General features: G+C 43.0%; 4 protein-coding genes across 5 annotated transcripts; 3 read left to right on the top strand and 1 right to left on the bottom strand.

Moving 5' to 3' along the window:
- The first annotated feature begins 1,435 nt into the window (after positions 1–1,435).
- Positions 1,436–2,718, top strand: LOC115750376. Its single transcript, XM_030687678.2, has 2 exons — positions 1,436–2,150; positions 2,239–2,718. The coding sequence occupies exons 1-2, from the start codon at positions 1,520–1,522 to the stop codon at positions 2,604–2,606; spliced, it is 999 nt and encodes a 332-aa protein (XP_030543538.1). The 5' UTR covers positions 1,436–1,519; the 3' UTR covers positions 2,607–2,718.
- A 544-nt stretch (positions 2,719–3,262) lies between these two features.
- On the top strand, positions 3,263–6,350 carry LOC115750375 (bifunctional protein FolD 4, chloroplastic-like). 2 transcript variants are annotated; one of them, XM_048276496.1, is made up of 5 exons: positions 3,263–3,525; positions 4,165–4,490; positions 4,900–5,136; positions 5,222–5,389; positions 5,685–6,350. In XM_048276496.1, the coding sequence occupies exons 1-5, from the start codon at positions 3,357–3,359 to the stop codon at positions 5,982–5,984; spliced, it is 1,200 nt and encodes a 399-aa protein (XP_048132453.1). In that variant the 5' UTR covers positions 3,263–3,356; the 3' UTR covers positions 5,985–6,350. The 2 variants fall into 2 exon arrangements, with proteins under 2 accessions (XP_048132453.1, XP_030543537.2); XM_030687677.2 differs by having other exon boundaries at positions 4,171–4,490; positions 5,685–6,344.
- A 553-nt stretch (positions 6,351–6,903) lies between these two features.
- On the bottom strand, positions 6,904–12,695 carry LOC115750374 (pre-mRNA-splicing factor SYF1). Its single transcript, XM_048276451.1, has 5 exons — positions 10,789–12,695; positions 9,831–10,015; positions 9,575–9,745; positions 8,203–8,658; positions 6,904–7,622 (listed from the first exon to the last, which is right to left on the bottom strand). The coding sequence occupies exons 1-5, from the start codon at positions 12,305–12,307 to the stop codon at positions 7,185–7,187; spliced, it is 2,769 nt and encodes a 922-aa protein (XP_048132408.1). The 5' UTR covers positions 12,308–12,695; the 3' UTR covers positions 6,904–7,184.
- A 1,690-nt stretch (positions 12,696–14,385) lies between these two features.
- On the top strand, positions 14,386–16,119 carry LOC115750355 (vacuolar protein sorting-associated protein 28 homolog 2-like). Its single transcript, XM_030687653.2, has 2 exons — positions 14,386–14,533; positions 15,137–16,119. The coding sequence occupies exon 2, from the start codon at positions 15,259–15,261 to the stop codon at positions 15,886–15,888; it is 630 nt and encodes a 209-aa protein (XP_030543513.1). The 5' UTR covers positions 14,386–14,533; positions 15,137–15,258; the 3' UTR covers positions 15,889–16,119.
- Positions 16,120–16,649: the final 530 nt, after the last annotated feature.

Raw genomic sequence — 16,649 nt, 5'->3', positions numbered from 1 at the left:
CGTTTGAAATAATTAGTCAATGAATTCGTTATCAACAACAATTAACGTATAAACATTTTTATGAATGACGAAAATATTTTTCGGCCATTTATTTTTGTAAGCAATATAAAAGATTATTTTTAAAGAAATATATCTGTTTGAAACTATTCGTTTTTCGTAAAATAAGTGCGCTCCAATTTTTTTTTATGCCCCACGAGTCTCGAAAAAATTCAGTGGCAGCGATGACACTCCGGTCTGCGGGTCCTGGGCACGAGAGGGATTTTAGGTCACGTGCGGGAGCACGTGATATGATTTGAATATTAGAAAAGGCACGACGCTTTTCGTGTGCAACGGTCATAAAAACGACCGTTGCGTTCCTCGCAGGATATTACGAGGACAGACGCAGCCGACCGTCCCACCGACTTTTTGAATGGCCCCCCCTCGTTCGTCCTCCACTGGTTTGTAGAGTTGCCAACTCCAACAAAGCGGCTTTCATCATAATTACTCCTCATAAATAATAATTTAACAACTATAATAAAGTTTTCCTAAAGACATTAATTTGGGACTCACTTCAGAAAAATGATCTTTCATATTTAAAGTTGGTAATTCACATCTTTCTCGGATTTTAATCTGGATTAGTATCTTTGGAGGGTTATTAATAAATCGGCGACATGGCCTAGTTCGATCGATTATTGTGCGTAGATTTACATGCATGCCGTCGAAAATGATAAAAGCACGCACCTACTCCGGAGAGGAAAATCACCGAGACAAAGATGGCCAAATCCCCCTCCACATCCTCATTTTTCCTCTCTTTTTATCTTTGAATGAAAATTTATTTTTTTTGAATTTGCAATCATTCATACTAACGATTCTAATTTTTTAATAACACAAAAAGATGCACGCCACCACCTTATCGTGTAAGTGCCGTCAAGCGCATCAATTGCCACGTAGAATCATTCGAATAAAAAAGATAACCGTAATCATTTTTGTTCCTCGAATAAAAGCACCCGTTTTTTTTTTTTTTTTTGGTCTTTGGAATATAAGTACGTTTCTTTTTTTTCAGATTTTTCCAATTACATAATGGTGTAATTTGATTAATTACGGCGCATGAGTTTCCACGCTATTTCAAAATAAGAAGAGGGTAATAAACTCGTATGGCGAAAAAAAAAAGAATTGAAACACGCAAATTCAATCTTGTAAAATGTTAGATTAACATATTTTCTTTACTTTGCAAGAAATAAAATGCAACAACAACAAAAAAAACAAATCAAAGAAATTCAGTTTTCATATTTTGAAGGCGCATTTAATGAACTCAACATTTCCCCATAAAAGAGCCAACTTTATTTCCTACTTTTCCGAGATTTCCTCATCCACCGTCTATTACCACATCCAACGGCCAGGAATGGCTCGAAACCTCGCGCCCGTAAAAACAAACGACTTTATGACGCGGACTCGAGCGCTTTTGGCCATTTCCATCTTCACTCTCTCTCTCTCTCTCTCGGAGCTCTCTCTTGCTCAAAGCTTCCACGCAGCACCAGCAATGGCGGCATCTTCGAGCGCTTGGGTGCTCTCGGCTAAAGGGGTGGCCGTGTCGGCCGCCGTGCTCTCGGCGGCTCTGGCGATGAAGCTCTCCGCCCCATCGATCTCCGAGCTCGCGAGGGTCCAGATCCCTCTCCTGTGGCTCTCGCTTCTCTCGTGGCTCGAGCCTCCCTACATCTACCTCGTCGTCAACGGCATCATCGCCACCATCGTGGCTTCCTTCAAGCTCCAAGGCAACTGCCATGAGGTGGAGGAGGGGGAGGAGGCACGGGTGATCTCGGCGGCGGAGTCGTCCGGCGACCGTGGCTACGTTTTCGTTTTGCCTCCCGATGGAGTAGTGTGCCCCTCGCCGTGGAAGAACGTCGTTTACGAGGAGAGCGGGGCGGCTGGGGTTTCTGAGGCGGAGCGTGCGGAGCGATTGGTAGCTGAAGGTGGAGGTGGAGATGGACATGGAGACCGCGTGGAGGAGGAAGAGGAAGATGAGGAGTTTGTGATTTCGAGGTCCACGTGGACGCCGGCGGCGAGGAGGACGAATTCTCCGGAGGTGTCGGCGGAGCGCCTCCCCGCGCCGGAGAAACCGCTGGTTTCTTCGAGATTCGTTCACCGGAGGCCGTCCAAAGCCAGCCCCGAAGGTACGCTTTTGCTCAGTTCAAATTAAATTCTAAATGAAAAAGAGTAACGCAGAATGCCGATTGCCGATGATTTTGTTTGATTGAAAAGCTCTGGGAGTAATCAAGCTGAAACGACAAGAGACGCTCGAGAACGCGTGGAAGGCCATCACCGACGGCCGAGCGATGCCGCTGGCGAGGCGCCGCCTGAGTAAGTCCGAGACGTGGGAGAACCGGGGCCATCCGATGGACCCGCTCGATCAGCCCCGGCCGGCAATGAGGAAATCGGACACGTTGAAGGACCGGACGAATCAGCTGCCGACGTCGCCGCCGTCGCCGGCTGGGAAGGAGGCGTCGCCGAGCCAGGACGAGCTGAACCGCCGGGTGGAGGCGTTCATACGGAAGTTCAACGAGGAAATGAGGCTGCAGAGGCAGGAGTCTTTGAATCAGTGCAAGGCGATGATGAACCGGGGTTCGTAGTAGTGGTGCGAAGCATGATTCCAAAGGGCAAATTAATTTTTCTTTTTGAATTTTTTGCTCTTGTTTCATTTCCTTTTATTTTTTGTTTAATCGGTTTATGTTGGTTTGAGATCGAGAAGAGTTTTGCGACTTGCGATTCCACATCCAGCACTCGCGAAGCCGACTTTTCGGCTCCCGTCTTCCGCCACGGCGGCGGTGGTGCCGGTCAAGCCCCGCAAAGGCCGCCTATCGAAGGGCGGCCATCTCGTCTTAACTCGATGACGAGACGAAAGTTCACAATAACCATATTCGGATGTAGGTTGTCAAGAGCTGGTCCGTAATTTTCTCTTATCGAGTCAAAATGTGATGGGTGATGAGAGTTAATCAAATGCATTCGTTTCACGCGTGAAAGCAAAGAGCTTTCAATTTTATTTTTTTTTTTGTGCTTTGTAAACTTATAATTTTTTTTTTCTTGATACGGCATCAGACGTGCCTCACGTGCGTTAAGGAAGTAATAAATTGTTTTTATCTCCAATTTTTTTGTGAACCAACTTAACAAGAGGTTAACGAAGTAGCTCGATTTTACTAATTTGCCAAATTTTAAAACTTAATTTCCACTTTTCCAAAATTTTGAGACTCAATTAATTACAACCTCGCGAGTTGTAAAACCGTCTCTCTTGGACTCTCTAAAAAAACCTCGGACTGGGAAGCTGGTCTTGCTGACGTAGACTCCATACGACGACACGATTCCCATTTGGAGAAACCCCGAGGATGGCGCTCAGCGAGTGTTCGACTTCAACCGCGTCTCGCTTCTTCCCCATGAGCCTCCGCCGGGACGCCGCCGTTTTGGCCCCCCGGTTGTCGCTGCCCCACCGTTCTTGTGCCTCAAAGGTCCCTTCTTTCAGGACCCTCGCCGTCCGCGCTTCTACCCCACTTCTGGGTTGGTCCCTATTTCGGATACTCTTCGTGTCGTTTTTTTTTTTCCTTTTCTTCGCCTGATCTCCTTGATCTTGAGATGGAGCTTTAGTTTTCAAGCTCAACAGGGCTTTTCTTGAATGCTCGTGAAGTGCGAATTGTAGGATTTGTTTTGGGTAGTGGATTTTCTTTTTGTTTTCCATTCGTTTGTTGCAGTGCTTTCCGAGTGGTACAAGAAGATGAAATCTAATCCGTTTCATGAATTATTTTTTTTTTATCTTTTATTTTTACGTTTTATGGATTTAGAAATCACAATGAGTAGAAGGACGTCTTGCCTGATAATATAATCCTTACCAAAAAAAAAAAAATGAGTAGAAGGACGTGAAATGTAGCAAGATGATGGAATTTTTCTGACGTAAAATTGCTGACATATTTGAAAGATCATAATCACCTATCAAGAATTGCCGACATGGCTCACAAATCCGTGATTTTGGCGAATTTCAGCAAAATGGTGGCTGGAGAACTTTTCTTGGTCCGAAAGGATTTTGCTTTCCGTGAATATAGATTGAAATTTGTTCCTATTCTCTAATTGAAATTTGAGCTCTTTTTGGACCTTTTTCATGCCATGTCCGAAAGTGTGTATTGATTAATCGTGTGTGCAATGCTGCAGTGGCCAGTGAGGCTTGTGCCAAAGTGATTCATGGGAAATATGTTTCAAAACTAATCAGAGATGAGATATCAGCTGAAGTATCTGGAATGAAGGAGGCAATTGGGGTTGCACCAGGGTTAGCAGTGATTATTGTTGGCGACAGGAAGGATTTTGCGACTTACGTACCCAACAAGAAGAAGGCTTGCGAGTCTGTGGGGATTAACTCCTTTGAAGTGCATTTGCCTGCAGACTCAAAAGAAGAAGAAGTGCTCAAGTTTATAACAGGATTCAATGATGATCCTTTGGTTCATGGCATTCTTGTCCAGTTGCCATTGCCTTCAGTATGTTCCAATGCTAACTCCTTTTGCTTCCGTCCCAATTAATTCATGTAGCGTGAACAACTCGAGTTTCTATGCTTAAATCATTATTCTTGCTAGTGGAGGGTTCATTAAAAGGTGAATTTTGATGTTCTTGTCGGAGGAGCTTACAATGACCTGTATTTTTCCATGATATTTTCGTTTTTTTTTTTGTTGGCCCAGGACACTAGGGTGCTCAGAACTTTTAGATCCTCCTCATAACCTAATGTTGCTTTATTGAGTTGTGTATCGGGCAGTTGTTTTTTGTTGAACACATACCAGGAGATTGTTGGACTGTGGAATAAGGCGCCTGGGCCTGTCTGCATGTATATAAATTAAATGGCATCTTTCTTGTTCTGCAAGAGTTTTATCAGCTAAGTCGTCGTTTTTCCAGCATATGAATGAGCAGAGTATCCTGAATGCAGTAAGTATTGAGAAAGATGTGGACGCTTTTCACCCACTCAACATTGGTCGACTTGCTATGAGAGGTAGAGAACCCCTGTTTGTGCCTTGCACTCCTAAAGGTTGCATAGAGCTATTGCATAGATACGGTATTGGTATTAAGGGAAAGAGAGCTGTCGTGATTGGCCGAGGCAATATCGTTGGGATGCCTGCCGCTTTGCTGCTTCAGGTATATTTCTATCTCGTCAAATAATGTCATCTTTAAGAAATTTATCTATCTTCATCTGCTATAAACCTTACCCCTCTTTTTCTAGAGGGAAGATGCAACCATCAGCATTGTCCATTCCCGGACACAAAATCCCGAGGAGATCACCAGAGAGGCAGACATCATTATTGCAGCTGTCGGGCAACCCAACATGGTGAGAGGGAGCTGGATCAAACCCGGCGCAGTGATTATTGATGTCGGGATCAACCCAGTTGAGGTAATTTTATTCACGTTTACCATTTACAAGATGACTATTGTAGCTTATCTCTGTCAGTTGTGTGGAGATTAGCATGGAAGCCATTGTTGGTTTGATCAGTCTGTACAGATACATGTGGTGGTAAAGATAAATGTCGAATTGCATAGACAATAGATTATAGGTGTATTGTGACTGGGTTATCATTTCGAAAGCCAACTTGTCACCAGAACTGTAAGGGTTGAATAGTACCGGCTCATATTGGGGACACTTTCAAGCGTACGTGTTTGCTGACCTTTATCTTTGGTGCTTGTAGCAGGATTCAAAAAGCTCTCGGGGTTACAAGCTAGTTGGAGATGTCTGCTATGAGGAGGCGTGTAAAGTAGCATCAGCCACCACTCCTGTTCCAGGGGGAGTTGGTCCAATGACAATAGCAATGCTTCTCTGTAATACTCTGACATCAGCGAAGAGGACACACAACTTCCAGTGTGTAGGCTGTTTCAGACTCTACTTTACAATCCGCAAGACAAGTTCTGAAATTGTGCAAGAGGATTCGTTATCGACGAGGACGGCATTTACCTGCAGATGTCCTTACTCCCTTAACTGTCTTTTCAGTTGATCAGAGAGATAATGAACTCATTTTTTCCGTGCTAGAGTTAGAGCTCTGAAAAGTGAAAAGACATGGTTCCATTATCGGCGAGCTATAGAGATCATAGAATTAGCGATTTTGTGGTGATCTCGCATTTGCATTTAGTGAATAAGTATCTTCAGAAAATGGGACTCTACAATCTGGTGTATGTGTACGTTTTGCGCTCCGGACGCTTTTTGTTCAGGTCTCTGTTTTTGGTTCTGTTCTGTTGAAAGCTCCTTTGACAATAGGATTTACGCATTCTTAATATGTCAAATGTCAGATTAAACCTTGAGGTCTTGCGCATGAGGACTGTTTCCAATTACTCCCCTTCCTCTCTGCATGAAAACCTTAATGCCAAAAGTAGACCGTTCCGCAGTTTTTGTCAATGACAATGTGCTCGATTGGTTGCACAAACTGTGTCGTTGCCATCAAGAGGCGGCTGCGCATAGATTCGGGCTGTCAAACCAAGTATAACCATCAATATTCATATGTGCCTAATGTGTTTTATATTGGCAATCAGACTATGATATTTTATAATCCTTAGGGTTGACAAAATTGCCATGAATCAAGTCTGATTAAAATTAGAATTTCTATAAATTTTTACTAATTTTTCCGAATTTTTCATTTTTTTTCCTGTGAAATTCTACTAATAATTTTGCGCTTAAGAATTGGTCGTTAAATCAAATAAAAAGACAAAAGGAAACAGAAACTGGGCCCGGCATAAGAAATGAAGACGGAAAATATGGAACTCTGACTCGCTTTGAACTAACATTCAAACTCGATTTCATTAGAAAACTGAACATGATCTGCTAAAGTCAGACCTCAAAATGATTGATCAAAGAAGGGGATCCAAAGCACAAAACATGAGACTCGGTTAGACATCCTACAGGTGTAAAAACAGCTGATAACACTAGATGAAATTTCCAGGAGACTCCGATTCAAAATTGTGATGCGAGCAGTGGAGGCATTTTGTCCTCACAAGATGTACCCAAGAAACATTTTAAATACTCGAGGGGTATACAACTGTGAAACCAGAAAAATGAAAGGATTTGACACAGCAAAGCCCTAGAATACATCATCTGAAAATTTCAGTACAAGGAGCAACTCTGGTACACATTTCAACTTTTGATTACAGAAATTGGTCAAAAATTTCATCTAAATACTGACATGCTCGAGTCGATCGCTACATCAGCCGGATGCTTTTTTCAGTCTTTTGATTCTCTCCAGGGCGCCAAGACGGCTCTCACCATCTTTGCCTTCCTCATCCTTTTCGGAGTCTTCCCTCTTCCGAACCAACCCTCCGAAAACTGCCGATGGCACGTCCTTCTGCGCGATTTCAACTCTATCCTCTTCTTCCGAGTCACTTTCATCCGGCAGTTCGATGTCCTCTTGGTTCACATTACTTCTTATCCCTCCATCTGCCTGAGATTCTACTCCAGCACTCACAAAGCCAACTTTTCGGCTCCCTTCTTTCGTGGCAACGTCGTTGGCTGAAGGCACAAGCTGCCTCTCGAGAGCGGCCATCTCATCCTCGGAAACACCAGCCTGTTTCAATTTGTCTCTTGCATCATCAAGATCCAGCTTCTGGTCTTTTTGCATGACATACTCGGGCAGAATGAAGTGTGTCTGAAGAGTACGGGGAAAAGGCAAAAATTAATGTTAAAAAAGCAAGACTTCCATTAACATGATGATGTTGTGCAGAGAGCAAGCAGGAGTATCCAAAGGGGCTAACCCTAAAAAATGTAAGAATAGAAAGAGAGATTTGCTCATGAAGTTGGTTATGTAACAGATTGTAAATCATTTGAGTCCCATATTAAGCTATTTAGACTTAAATCATGCAGTTGACTCTTTTTTGCCCTTTCTTACCACTTATTTCAGACACAGATTATCATTAACTTTTTAAAATTTTGGTAAGTTTCAATGCTAAATGGCTTCTTGCTGCAGAAAATAGCCCAAGTTGTTTCAGCCGCTTGGCATGCAAGCTCTTTATTCATTTCCTCCAGGAACACCAACTACTAAGTTCATCACAGACTGAAGTCACCTTCATGGAAAAATAACTTTGATAATCAAAATTTAAAGAGAAACAGAAGCAAGCATCATAATGGCCAATAGAGCAAAAGAACGATGTCTTACATTCTCCAGAAGAAAATATTCATCTATAAATAATAGAAAACACAAGAGAAGAAAGAGATTTCTGAAAGCATACCTGGCTATAGCTTGCAGAAACACTGCGCTTAATACGAAGCATTTCCCGGAAGGTGTCTTCATTCCCGTGCTGCACCTCAAATTCATGCCACTTGTTCCAAAAATCAACATCAGATCTTGGGTCAGCGAATTGGGATGCATACACATAAATTCCACGAGCACGATCTATTTCACCCAGGCTTTTCTCGAGCTCGGCATATTTCAAGCACATCGCCTTCCCATCTTTGTCAGGAAGACCCCCATTTTCTATCGCTTGCTCGTAGATCTCTCTTGTTCTTGGGACACCGAATATCTCCGCTGCTCGTGCTATGTAAATTTCGTACATTGCCAACTTCTCATTGCTAGGCACGGCCTTAGTGGCTTGATCATACACCTTCATTGCCCTCTTCGCAAGACCATACTCCTCTTCCAATTTCGCGTATTGAAGGTATAGAGGCTTTACTTGATCAGAAGGGGTCTAATGGGCAGAAGTAAAATGACACGTAATCAATTATCAGGATTAGTTCAATGATTATAGGTATATAACATCAAAGTATGACATCACTTAACCATTAAAACAGAATCCATGAAAACAAACATACACAGATTGGCTAAACAATTTTATGATAGCGCTATTGCCAAATTCACCCCTAGATTGACAAACAGTTAAAAACTATCCAAGGAAACGAGTAAGATTCATATGCTATAAATTCATTTGCTACTGAAAACAAATACATCAAGAAACAATGACTCATGCAATCGTAGTGTAAGGAGTGCCATTAACAGAATTCTTCCAACGAATGAGACGAAAACCAATCTGTACGGAATTACATCACTCGAGAGTAAGACTATTAATGATCCCAGTCCGTGGAGTCAAATCTTTCATCTTTGTCTACAGTGATTCAAATGCATGCAGATTGATGAGAACACACTGGGGCAGGTGATTTAAATCACAAGTCAAAGCCTACACAATCAGGACAAACTTGTCTCTTTTATCAAGAATTTTTCCAATGAACTGTCCTACTGAATCATCACAATAGCATCACTCACAGCCCCACTTTGTTAAGACTAAATTTCTTCGTCTATTTGAAATTTGTCAATAGCAAACAAACTGAAGTACCTACACCCAAGATATTAGCTTGCTTTGTAAAACTCCCTAAGAATACCATCTATCATACAACAATCTCTTCAGCAGTACTCCTTAAACGGAAAAAATAAAAAATAAAAATCCCTCCAACAAGTAACTCAAGGAAGACGAAAGAAAAAAAGCTGGAAATATGAAAACCTGTACTGCACCACCCCATCGCTCAATAATTTAAATAGCAGGGCAGCCACATCTCAATAACAGAAAAATATGGACCAACCACGCTAATATGAAAAATTAATTTACATACCATTTCAATAGCGTGCTCAAACAACTCTCTTGACCGCTCCAGTTTCGTCTTTCCATATCTCCTTACGAACTTAGAGAGATAAGTGACCCATACATCTTTCACGTGGGGATACTTAAATATCTTGACGCCTCTTTCATATACCTTAAATGCATCTTCGAAATACTTGTTATCCTGCACGTAAAAAAAAACATTAGTGTGATGTCTCCAAAGATAAGAGCAAGGAGAGACGAAGTAGGTTGTCAAAATGAATTCATACTTCCAACAGAACTGCATAATTGATTATTATCTGTGGAGTGGCTATTCTCAAATCTAAAATACGCTCATAGACTGCACGTGTGGACTCCAAGGTACCCAGGCTCTCCTCCAAATCCACATAAAATGTCCACAGTCTCAATGATTTGTGCAGCTTTATCTGAACTGGTTCATTTCCATCAGCAGCCACTGCAACAAAAACAAACAAACCAATTACATTCAGTGTGCCGATTCCGAGCCCCCACATGGCTTTTGACAGAAGTTCATTTTCCTTTCTAACATCACCACCAATAATTGTCCAGACAATGGTTTCTCAGAAATGAATAGCTAAATGTTCTTTTTATAGAGCAAAGAGGGCATGATTTTTTTTTCATCGCAGTTGAAATTTTGAGAGAGAATGACATTGTGCTTCAGAATGTTTCAGTTTGCAATCCGGAGAGGTTAACCAATAATTAAAAGAGAGAATTTTTTTGCTAATAAAAAAGGGAAAAAGCCAAACTTGTGCTTGTCATCATAAGCCATATTAGCTATCAAACAACAGAACTTTGTCGCGCGGACACATCACAGGATCCAAAAAGACTTGTTTAAGGAAAACTAGATTTAAAAGCAGGATGCAGTTGACCAAATTGTGTGCCTATGACATGATCCCCTGGATGACAGGTGCTAATTAAATTCACAGTCTGGTTTCGGTATTTAATTATATGCATAGGGCAGTCTCTTCTCGAGTTTCATATGATTGCACAATTAATAGCATTTCATTCCACTGGAGCAAATGATAAACTACATTGTCGATAGGAAACTACATGTACATCGGCCATTTTCATAAAACTTCAATGGCCTTCGGAACAGCCCAAAATAACTGAAGGAGAACTTAAATGAAACAAAACATACAGCACAGCTGCAATGCAGTAACATTAAGCATTTGGAAAGGATACAGGTAGACAAGAAAACAAAGAGAGTACCTCTTCTTTTGACCTCAACTGACGGTTCCGCAGTAGCCCTTCTCATCAACTCAAGTGCCTTTTTGAAGTTGTTATGCCTCAATTCCATCTCGGCCCACTCACACCAAATACTGGCCAAATGATCAACAGCCTTGTAGTTGACCTGCACTGCTTTGTCAAATATCACTCTCGCATTAGCAATATCTTTGTGGGCCTCATATAACTTAGCAAAGGCTACCCAAAGCGTGTGAGGCTTTCCAACAGCTTTCATCGGATCTACAGTCCTCACGGCTTCCGTGTATGTAAGAATCTGCTTGGAGGGATTACCCTCAAACAGCTTTACCCTCCTGTGCCATTGCTCCACGTTATGGGGATTTTGTCGCAAGAGAACACTATTTGCTAATTCTGGCCTGCGCACCATCAAATTCTCCAATCGAGCTAACCGCAAATCCACATCCTTATCATCATGTAACCAGAACCCATCAAGGATCTTCTTCTCAAACTTGGCCACGGACAAATTCACATCCAGCCTGATATCTTCCTCCTCTTCAGACCCGTTCTCCTGTACCCCATCCTCTCCATCTCCGTCTTCCTCATCCTCATCCTCATCACTCAGATCCATGTTTTCCATCTTGTACGCGAGCATGCTCTCCTCAAACTGCGCATAAGCATCAAATATCACACTGAAATCTCTCACGGTAATCACCGTCTTCATACCCTCCTCAAATATGTCCCTTGCCTTCTCATGTAAATTCCTCCTGATATAGTATTCAGCGAGCGATGTCCACAACCGCCCGACCTCGTCAGTGAACTTCCTAATCCCACCCCTTATAATTGCGTCAACATTAAGACCAGAAACCTCTGTAGCATGCTTTGTGAGCAAATCGCACAACTCGAGCCACAACCTATGCTTGGTCTTCCCCTTAATGGAGAAAAACTGATCGTCGTTCAGCACCGACGCCAGCCTCTCCGCTGCCTCTTGCCAAAGACTAGAATTAACCAAGAACTCAATGAAATCCTCAATATGAGAGGGGTCATACTTCAAGTACCTCCTATAAACCCTGAGAGGAGTCTCGATCGGCATGCCCCTCTGGCTGACAAACACCAGATACGGCTCCCAGATACGATCATGCTGCGTGACCGGGAGCGCACAGAGCGCCCGGTCGAACGTCCTCCGCGTGCGGGTGATCAGCTTCTGCTCCGTGAGCGTCAGCAGATACATGATCCAAATCCGGGGCATCTTGTGCATCGTCACCAGCGCCCTCTCGAACGTGTTGTTCAGGGTCTCGTACTGGGAGTGCGTGATGGGCAAGTTACGGACAATCTGGAGGCGTTCGCGGAGATACGCGTGCCACAGCTTGTAGCTGCCGGGGAGGGCCTTTAGGGCACGCTCGTAGATGATGAAGCGCTTCTTGAAAGGGGAGCCGGACCTCGCAATCAAGTAGCGCCACCACAGCTTCAGGCTGAAGGGGTTTCGCAGGAGCTCCTCCTCGTAGAGGAGGTCGTCTTGCGATGGGTATAGCTCCTTAGGTATCGACATCTCGAAGTAGCGCTCGAAAACCACAACCCTCAAAAACCCAAGAGGGGGGAAACAAGAACAGACCCTCTTTCAAACGATACCGGCTCAACGGAAGCTCGAAGAGTGAAGCTGCAGCAATGATACCTAGAAAGAGAGAGAGGGGGAGAGAAGTAGGGGGACCTGGTTCAATCGGAAGTTCAGAGTCCGGCGAACGGGGGGAGAGTCGTCTCTCTTTCTCTCGCCGGCGAATCAACGAAGGCACGCCATGAACGAGGCGAGACTGGGGTGTGGAAAAGCCCTAGTCTTTCCTGTGAGGACGACGACGAATTTGGGATCCGCAACGATGGCATCTCTCTCTCTCTCTCTCTCTCTCTCTCAACGGTGGAAATGCGGGAAGAAGAGGGCTTCGGAGTTTGAGCTATTTTTATTTTTTTCACGAACACTATAAATGTTAAAATATTTTGTAAAAATCCGATTATCGTAAAATTAACCTTTTTGTTTTGTTTGCCGTGATATCGCTTTTCCTTTACTTTTATGGAATGAAGAGTCATTCTCGCATGTAGGTTATACATAGAAATTGAAATCTACCCATCATAATGGGTTTCTTATTTTTTGGTACTCGGAACATATCATGCATACTTTGAAACCTTAAGCATATCATATCGCAAGTTTCAAGGTCGGCTCCACGGTCTTTTCAAGTTCCACGAGTATTTTTAATTTAACTATTGCGGTGAATGATCACCACATTTAATGATCATCTCTTGTTGCTACAATTCACTGACCACAACTCATATTTTAGACACACGAATAAATGAAACATTAACGAAGTAAAAGTTTCAGTCATAAATATTGCTCGGACGTTCCAGATCGTACATTCGTCATCGGACAACGTGGAATAATGCAAGATAATGCAAAAACATATACGTAAAAAAAATTGCAAAAAAAGTGTTCTAGGTTCTAGGTTTCACCTACCTAGAACTTGAAACCCGAAACTTACCCGTCAGAATAGATTTTCCAATTTTTGAAACCTAAAACCTACCTTCCATACCTTGAAACTTGGAACCGGACAGTTACCCCATCGGTCCGGTTTTAGGTTTCAAGTTTTACTCCAGAACCATGCTCACGATTAAGTATGCTTGGTAATTATTTGTAATTCCTATTTTTATGGCATTTTTTATGTTGCTTCATGTATTACTATCATCATCTTAATATGCTCTATTAGGAATAAAATATTATTATAATGGGGAGAATAGTTTTTGGAAGTAAAATATGAGCATGGAAAGCTCTTTCCGTTTCTTTTTCAAAGTACACTGAAGAACCTTTTTGACCCCCCCAAAAAAAACAGTACACTGAAAAAACTCGATCCAAAAAGAAATGTGCACTGAAAAAACAACTGTAAATCAAATTTTCTTCCAAAAAAAAAAAGAAAAAAACGGAAAGAACATTGTTCTTTATCAAGAGGTTTTCGGCCCAAAAATCTAAGCTGATTCCCTATTAAACTTTCTATCAAAAAAATTCTTTAGTATTTGTCACAAAATTATTTTTTTTTATCGAAATCGTTGACAAGACAAGATAGAATTTTACGCCATATCTCATACAATTGCACTATGCTTCGGTACCGTGAGCAAAGGGGATTTATAAATTGGCCGGCCGATGTAATTTACCTCCCTCCATTTCACACTCATTCAATTTTCGCTTCGGTCTAAGGCCGGACACGATGAGATTCGCATTATCTCGAAATGTCGATTAGAGGGCTCAGAATGATGCGCGTGCTCCGAACTCAATGCACGGGCGACACGCATCTCTTCATAATTGTTAGCAATACTAAACGAGCGAGCGAGTGAACCACCGGTTCTGAGGAATAGAGAGAAAGAGGAAGCGACCGAATGGATTCGCATTCGATTGAAGGAGATCTTCGACCCGGCTTTTTATAGGAAGGAATTGTTGTCGACAAATAAGATCGACTCCAACGTGGCCGGGGACCAATTAAGATGACCCGCCTGGCCGCCTTTCTGTGACGGGGCTACAACCGGTCGGACCGGGCCGGTCCCCAACCGAGGACACAAACGTAATTTGGGCCCCAACCGGTACAAAGTAGATTGTCCAAAAATGGCGTCGGCGTTATTAAATCACCTCAGCAAATCCACACGCAACCGCAACCTCTTTCTCTCTCTCTCTCTCTTTCTCTGCAGTTCCCACGACGGCGGTATTCACGACGACCCAGCTGCGTTCCCTCTCTCCCTCTCTGTAAGCTCTCTCTGTCTCGTGAAAGATGCTTTCTTGTGGCACCTGGGTTTTTAAATTGTCCTTTTGGGTGGTGATGATATGAGATGAATCTCCAGTTACAGAGGAGTCTGGATCTGGGTTTAGCATCGCTCTGATGACTCGTGACGATGGTGGTGATCATTGTTGATGATCGTGAGTCTGTGGTTGCATAGGACGTGGTTGAGATTGAAAGACGTTTCTTTGAGTTTTCTCATTGAAATCGATGTCATTGCACTTTGTTAAGTTTAGCTCCATAGGGTACGCCTGGCTATGATCACGCTGATGGTGTCTCTGAGTGGTGATCCGGGTCGGCCTTGCTTGCTTGAGATGACATTGCAAGGTTCTGATTTCGGCATTCAACACTTGGTTCTGTTTTACTTTTGCCCTTTGTTTATGATTTTTTTGGAAGCAATGAAGCTTGTGAGTTGTTGCCATTGGCTTTGCTTGATCATATGGACGTGCGCATCACTTTTCGTGTTTATGTTTATCAAGCGTATCAATTGTTGGTGTTTCTACTTAGATAGTACTTATAAGCATTTCCGTCAGTAATTTTTTCTTTTCTTGGCATTTGATTTATCGGTGAAGGCGTGGTTTTTGCGCGTGTCCTGTTATCTTCTCCAGTCCTCCCGCCCTTCCAGGGATTCCCACTTGCTCTGTTAGCCCCCTAGCATAACGAGTAAATCTGCACGCCGATCTGTCCACCTGAAATGGAGGTAAAGCTGTGGAATGACAAGCGCGAAAGGGATATGTATGAGAACTTTGCTGAGCTCTATGCCATAATTCGAGCCACTGAGAAGTTGGAAAAGGCGTATATTCGTGACATAATACCTCCATCCGAGTACGAGATCGAGTGTCAAAAGCTCATTACGCATTATAAAACCCTGGCCTCCACACTGAAAGACACGATTCCCAGCGTGGAGCGGTTCGCTGATACTTACAAGATGGATTGTCCTGCCGCCATAAACCGCCTGGTGGTGTCGGGTGTCCCCGCCACAGTGGAGCATCGGGCTGCGGCAGCTACATCTGCAACCACCTCAGCTGCCATCGTTGCGGAGTGCGTGCAGAACTTTATCACAGCGATGGATTCGCTTAAATTGAATATGGTGGCTGTGGATCAGGTGCATCCAGTGCTTTCAGATCTCTTTGCTTCTCTCAATAAGCTGACCATACTGCCTCCGGATTTCGAGGGGAAGACAAAGATGAAGGAGTGGATCTCGAGGCTCTCCAAGATGGGGGCTGCAGATGAGCTGACAGAGCAGCAGGCCCGGCAACTCCACTTTGATTTGGAGTCCTCATACAATTCATTTATGTCGGCTTTGCCCAACTCCGGTACTTGATATCTTTTGGCTTGGAAAAACAAGTTGGGCGTTTTCTCCTTTTTGTGGATAATGGTTAGAGAGAAAATTATGGCCTGTCTTGTATCATACCATTAGAAAGTGCTTGCCTGGATGGCTTTGATTTTGTAAAATGCGATCTGTGATGATGGGATTATTGATTTTGAAGCCCTTCGAGATAGTTTCGTTTCTTCCGATGTTTGCATGGTTATAATTATTTTCCTCCGCTCGATAGAGATTGGGAGATGACAGATGGACCTTTTTTTTTTTTGGGTCGAAACCGATGGACCATCTTTACAAGATAAAATTCTTGTCTTGAGCGCTGAAACTTGTTATACTTGCCTTTCAGGATAATCTTGGCTTCAGTTGAATTCATATTGAAAGAAAATTATATTTGTAATGGTGGTTCCAACAAATCCTTGAGCCTGGTAGTTATGCTTAATTCATAGGTTGCAGGGGTGTTGACATGCTGCTTATTTTGAGTCTTCAAATGTCTCTAGGTGTTGTACTTGAGGTCTACCAGAGCTCATAGATGATTTCATGGTAATTACATGGATGACATAAAGCAATAGTTTTACTTTTCTTGCTTCAAGCTGGCTTTGGATGATAATTGGTACTAGAGGGAACCGGCAGTTCCGGTTCTTAAAAAAGGTGGAACCGCCGGTTCCGGTTCCGGTTCGGAACCGTCGGTTCCTAGGCCCAATGGCTATTTTCCCTAAGCTTCCTCCTTTTTTTTTAAAAAAAAAAAACGGGTTGAAACCGGC

The sequence above is a fragment of the Rhodamnia argentea genome, chromosome 3 (genome assembly GCF_020921035.1).
Source record: "Rhodamnia argentea isolate NSW1041297 chromosome 3, ASM2092103v1, whole genome shotgun sequence".
Classification (NCBI taxonomy): domain Eukaryota; kingdom Viridiplantae; phylum Streptophyta; class Magnoliopsida; order Myrtales; family Myrtaceae; genus Rhodamnia; species Rhodamnia argentea.
This window is presented reverse-complemented; position numbering and strand designations above follow the sequence as displayed.